The sequence below is a fragment of the Merops nubicus genome, unplaced genomic scaffold (genome assembly GCF_000691845.1).
Source record: "Merops nubicus isolate BGI_N331 unplaced genomic scaffold, ASM69184v1 scaffold17492, whole genome shotgun sequence".
Lineage (NCBI taxonomy): Eukaryota > Metazoa > Chordata > Aves > Coraciiformes > Meropidae > Merops > Merops nubicus.
In genome coordinates, this window is record NW_008595783.1 from 8901 (window position 1) to 15561 (window position 6661).

General features: G+C 43.1%; 1 protein-coding gene across 1 annotated transcript in view; it reads right to left on the minus strand.

The window, feature by feature from the left end:
• SNX8 (sorting nexin 8) overlaps window positions 1–2270 on the minus strand; it is a gene marked incomplete at its 3' end in the record, with an annotated part of 11020 nt that extends 8750 nt beyond the window's left edge. Inside the window, exon 1 of the mRNA XM_008936189.1 lies at window positions 2097–2270. Coding sequence (XP_008934437.1) covers window positions 2097–2237 — 141 coding nt within the window. The remainder of the gene's footprint in view (window positions 1–2096) is intronic.
• Window positions 2271–6661: the final 4391 nt, after the last annotated feature.

Here is a 6661-nt window from a genome sequence, read left to right on the forward strand (position 1 = left end):
AAAGAGTGTGAGGAGTCCTTCTGAGGAGGAAGGCACAGCAGAAACATGTGAAGAACTCACCACAATCCCCAACCCCCATTCCCCCTCCCTCTCTGCTGCTGCAGGGCAGAGGTAGAGAATTCTAGAGCAAAGTTAAGCTCAGGAAGAAGGGAGAGGTGTGGGGAAGGTATTTTTGAGATTTGGGTTTATTTCTCATTACTCTGATTTGACAGTAATTGCCGACTGATCTTTCCTTGTTTCAACCCACAAGCCTTTAGTTATGTTTTCTGACCCCATCTAGCTGAAGGAGAGGAGTGAATCAGCAGCTTTGGTGGGCACCTGGCATCCAGCCAGGGCAAATCCACAACACATAGTCCTTTTGAGAGCAAGATTTTCAGTTAAAACCATAACTCAGATTTAATTCACACACAAGATGAAAGAAACTACAAAACGGAGATGAAGTTTCCCAAGAAATTACAAATATCCCTAAATCTGCCATGGTTCCATACCATTACTACATCAAACTCTCTCTCTTACAAATTAGACAGAACATTTAGAAATAGTGCTGACACTCAAAGTGCTCTGGAGAGCTCTTTTCTTGAAGTACTGCAAGTCCCTGAGCTCTAGCTCTTCGGAGCTCTCTCTAAATCAGTTTCAAATCCAGAGATGGCAAAACAGCCTTAGATCATGCGAAGCATTAGCCCAAATGACTGATGTTTTAAGTGAATCTCAGAAGAGAAAGAACTCTCACTGATGTTAGATCTATAACAAAGATCGAAAGTTCCTTTAAAACCTTAGTCCTTTACTCTGCACTTCTTAGGTCAATATTTAGAAGAGGCCAAAGAGACTGTTTTTTTTCATTCCACAAGGAGACAGGTAGCAGCTAGAACAAGAAACTCAGGAGGCAGAAATCCTTTTAGAATAGTAGATACATTAAAATCCCTCAACTCCCCCACACTATTACTACAGATTCAACTACTGGAGCAGCTAATATGAAAAACTATACAGCACTATAGTTATTCTGATTAAATCTGCATTGCACATCATCAACCACCACTTACGTAGCAGTGTTTTCAGAAATAAAGCAGTGAGGCCTGTGACTGGAGCAGAAGGGACACAGCCCCCAGGGCCTCCCTCTGTCTGCTTTGAAATCTGATGTTGATTTGTGTTGCAGATCTTAGATGAAGCTGAAGGCCGAGCTGTGCTTCTTTTTGAGGAAGTATCATTCTACAGCCACAACCATAGGAGAGATGGCAGAGACAAAGGAATCAGTAATGAGTTCCTAAACTCAAAACCTAGAGACACCAAGAAGGTCACTGGGTCCTCTCCCTTGAAATCACAGGTCCTAGAAAGCTCACAGAAACATTCACTGTGTCTACACTGGCCCCCTTACAACAGCCTCTGACAAGCTTACAGGCATCAATCTAAAACACCTAAAGCCTCAAACGTCCCTACAGACAAGTGACCCAAAGGTGTCTCTGAATACATACAGCAGGGACCTCAACACTTTGAGTGCTACTCCATAACTGACGTTTTGGTGGCCTGGGAGATGTAAATTGCTCGTGATCTACTTTGAAGAGGACAGATTTCCTTCCTTGAGAAGATACACAGCTATTTCACTGGCCGCTCCATAGACAGGAGAAGATACATCATCTTTCATCTTCCCTTATACCGAGAGAGGAGCCTACAGGTCAGGAGTGGGGCAAGTGAAGTGGGAGCAGCCCAGACTCTGCAGAAGGATTTGCAGTACCTTTTCTGTTTATAAAGGATTTCAGTTTAGCACTGCCAATACTATTTCTCCACTAGCTTGAAATACCCAGTTGCCTACACGGATCCTCTGTGAAACGTCCAGTTTTCAATGTTACACATCTGCTTTTGTACAGAGCTCAGGTTTCAGGCAAACTAACAGCCCATCCATCTGACCTCAGCTAGAAGATGCTCCACACTGCAAAGGCCAAGGTCAGGAAAGCACAGTGCTTTAAAAGTAAGCCCATACAACTGGCCTACTCAAACCACCCCACACATCTATCAAATCAGTCAAGACTCTGCCAGCAGCAACTGCACAGACATTCAGAGGAGGATACAGTCTCACTAAGACCAGTGCTCGTTCACATTACCTTGCTGGAAACCTCGTATTCCACATGTTTCAGAAAAAGGCCCTTCTTCTCAGGTATAAGCTCCACCTGCACACTATCCTTGCTCAATAGCTCTTGGAGGGTGTGGGAGAGCAGCAGGGGGTTTCCCTGGGGCGCCTGCATTAGAAACTGTTCCGGCTCCCTTGGTTCATTTACTGGAGGCTTGGCCAGATCTAGAAGACAAAAAGGGAAAAACAGTCCAGTAGACCTGATAAGATAAAGGAAAAGAAGTAGCCTTAAAATATGCTGTTCCCTTGCTCGGAGCTCCCACAGTGGTGTAACACCAGCACCACAGCCAAGCCACTCCCTCAGGAGGCTATGCCACTTCACACACGTTCAGGAGGTTGGTACCTCCCTCTTCACAACACCCAGGAGCACCACCAATTATCCTGAGTCAGAGAGACATCTCTACTAAGCAAAAGAAGAATCACGGGCCAAATTTGTGCTGTGAATCAGCGAAGAGGCTGCATTTCCTGTCTGTCCAGCTCCCACCACAGCAGGATCTGCCAACGTGAACAAAACCCTAGCTCAGCACTTTTGGATCCTGCCTAGAACAACTCGTGGAAGGAAAGAAAATGTGTTATTTTACCACGCTGCAGAAATTTAATACATTAATTTTACACGTCATTACAAAGGAAGGAGACACTTGATTTGACATAATTTCACTAAAGTCTACGCCAGTGTGCTAAGCATGAATTACAATAATTTACTCTGTCAATATGCTTAGGTTCAAAAGCAGGGGAAAAAAGGTTCTAATAAGTGTTACTGATCCAACAACTTCTCAGTCACAGCAAGCTCTGGCAAAATCTTTCAAATATACCTACAGCACTGCTTGCAGCTAAAAAACAAACAGCTTTTGACAGTGAACTCAACCATAGCTGGAGATTCTAACTGATTCTCAGCCAGATGCAAAAGAATATGGCCCTGTAGAACAACCTACATCATAGAAGGGGCAAAGAGGATGATGCAGAGTATTTTCTTATTGAATGACAGGCTGCAGCCCATTATCTCAACCTGGCTTCATAACTCTGCATATTATGTGACTGCAAACTAAGTTTACACTGTTTTTCAAAGCAATCCTTTTTTTCTATCCATTTCACACCTAAGAAACAGCACAAAAAAATGTGGATATAACCCTGGAATCCATTCAACCCACACCCGAGTGCTGTTCTCCAGTCTGGAACACGTGGGTTGCTTCCTCTCTGTATATGTCTGTTTAAGAAGGATGCTGTGAGCAAGCTCTTCTATAAAGTAAGTGGAATCCTCTGATGAAAATTTACCCAGAAAAGCTAAGTACCCCTTCCTTGTCACTGTGCAGAAGTTACACACCTTCTCAAATTATCTAAAATTTTGGGAATACAAAGACAGTAACACTGTAGAAGCAAGAACCATTTCTTTAAGCTTTGATATATAGCTCAAAAGGTTGCTAGCTGTGTAAGAGTAACTCCAGGCAGATGAGAACTCACACCCTTAAAATGAAAGCCCTGATTTCCTTGTGATGAGGATTTCCCACCTGTTCCTTTGTATGCTCTGATAAATGGGGAAGACAGGTGATATCCAATCCCTCAGATACACAGCTTCCAAACAGACATTTCATTCTTTGTTCCATAAAATGGCTTAAGGAAACCAAACCAAATCCAGGCCAAATGACCTTATCCCACATGTCTCATCAGGCTCCCAATTCCTGCTAAAATGACTCAGAGAATCAAGTCTCAACACCTCTGCTTTAATAGACTAATTTATCACCTATGAACCCCACCTATATAGCAGCTTCTAAAAAGTTCCAGCTACCTGCCAGGAATCTGTGGTAAGATAATGCAAGCTAATTCAGAGGTGACATGGGATATTATTGGATAAAGCAGTAACATATCTGTGCAGACACTTTTCAGACAGATGCTGAACTGAGAAGGAATGGAGGAAAGAAAATTCAGAATACAGATGTCAAGGCAAGAGATTTTTTTAGTGTAGAAAAACCTTTGTTCACCTGACCTTTCATGGGGCAGCAAGGTATAATAAACCACACTGTCAAGAGGAAGTGTCAAAAGTACAGAGAAAAAGAACTATGGCAAGCACAAGACAGCCTCGTGCTCCAGAGCAGTGGTGCTCTGAGTGCACACCCTTGTAATTCTTGGGTTTAATTGCTCGAGACACATCAGTGAAATGCAATGTGACACAGGAGATTTTGCTACTCCTGCTAAACACACACACATACTTACAAAGAATTCCACACTCCTCTGTGATGCTGAAACACCAGCTCAGGCTACAGCAGCAATCACTGCAGGCTGGGCTCCCAAAAAGGGGCTAGCCAAAATGCAGCCCACCTGTTTCCCCTGAGAGCAGGGCCCATCTGTACTAACCCAACGCTCCTCCTGCCTATCAAGTCACTCTGCCTGCTTTCCAGTTTTCTGCTGGCCAACCAACAAACTGGGGCTTTCGTGGCACAAACCGGTCCCTAAGCTGGGCTCAGCATGCTCTGGTAAACTACTGACACTCCCAGTGGCACAAGATAAGTATCAGGAGAAAAGTATTGATTTATAGGATGAACCATGAATCCTTCAGTATTTCATCTGTTAAGTCCTGGAACCTGCAGCATGATCAGCCAAACTGATGTTGAGAAGGATTCTCAGATTCCTTACAAGGATGTGAACCTACATTTACCCTGCAAGACAACCACAGAGTGAAGCCCCATGGAGAGACCAACAGGACCCAGCACTCTTTTGACGATTCAGCCATGTCACTCCTCTCACCTGTAACACTTTGCCAGTTTTCATCAAGTTATTCTCTAAATTTGCTTTCTCCAATTCAGCTATGGGAAATAAATACCTTCTCTTTATTAGTCCACACATTGGCTCTTCCTGAAGTATTTTGTATCTTCTTTAGATTTCAGCCTTGTCTAAATGTGAGAAATCATACAAACCAGACAACCACAGAAGCGAGCTTGAATAATTACTGTTTAATTAATAATCTCAGCGTGTTCCATATCAACAAGACAGCTACCCAGAGTGAATTCACACCCTCAAACACCCGTCTGAGAACACAGTGAGATGACTTTGGAACAGCTGTTCACCTGTTGTAGAAAACACTTACCAGGGCATTACCACCAGCCCTGCAGTGCAACACATACCGAAGCTGTTCTTCAGCCCATTTTCTCTTCTCCTTACTAAAGAGTCAGTTCAGGAACAGCCTCGAGGGCCCTGGCCAGGAATGGTGGAGAATAGTTGGAACTCATTGGTATGAGCTCCTGAGTTCATCCAGTAAAAGAATTTACATGCACTGTAACAGAACACTTAACGCTTCCCAGCACGCACGGGCTGCTGGAGAACAGCTAATTCTGACAACATTCCCTTTAGTTTCAGCAGATCATTATCTAGTAAAGTTTATATACATAGAGCAGCAAGTGAATACAGAAAGGAGGTGTGGAATGGTGCCCTGGATCCCAGGGAAGCAGACAAAATGAAAATCAGCTTTTTGTGTCCAGACTAGGCTTTTGCCACAGCAGAGTTTCTCAATCTGTTGTCAATAAGTTATCAGGAAGCGGCCTGGCATAACTGAAAACAATTTGATAGAAAAGTTAAAAAGAATATATACATGCACACATAGGAAAACAAGAAGACAACAGGATAACAGGAAATAAAAGTTCAAAGAAGCATTCACAGCATGGTCTAATTTTTGTTTGGTTGTGTAAGAAAACAACTATGCAAAAACTGCATAACATTTTCTTGGGGGGTTGGGGTTTCTTTTGGTAAAAAGTCAGGTAGCCTTTGGACTGAAAGGAGTTGAGAAACCTGCCCAGAGAACTGCTGAATGAGAAAGCCTCACTACTTTGTACCACACATTTCAAGCTTTAGTTAGCACTTGATGTTCATCACCCCCATTCATACAAGCACACACTGACCTGCCCTCCACAGAGCTACCAGTTTCCTCAATCAAAATTTCTAAAATTATGCATTTATGAAACCCAAATTAGAATTCCAAGTGCCTGATGAGCTGCACAGAGGTTTTACGTGTGAGCAAGCACATACAGAACAGAAGGGCAATGCAAGGGCTGGAAGCCCAGGTGCTAAATGACAATTCAGATCTCCCTTCCCTATTTAAGTTCTGTCAGCCAAATTCGGAGGCCTTATCTCCATTTTACAGATGGCTGCTACTAACAACTCTCTATTACACTACTGTACTAATAAACTGAATTTATTAGACACTAAAGTAGAAGGTGACACAGAAATACTTGTTACATTAGTAGCAGATTTTCTAGAAGTGGAAAGGAGTCTGAACAGAAGCAAAGCCTTTAGGAAAAACAACTAAGACTTCTCCATCATCACAGGTCACGGCCACACGGAGCTGAGGTGACTCAACTCGCTGGAAACACAGGGGAGTAAAAGAACCAACTCTTTTTGTACTCAGATACCTCAGATTTCTCCCTGGCAAAAACCAAGAGCTCCACTACAAACTCCTGGGCCAGGAATATTAAAGCAGCAATGTAAATATCATTCATCAGCATTTCCCCTTCCTTTCTGTCTTCTCATGAAAAGCCTCAGGAATTATGGAAA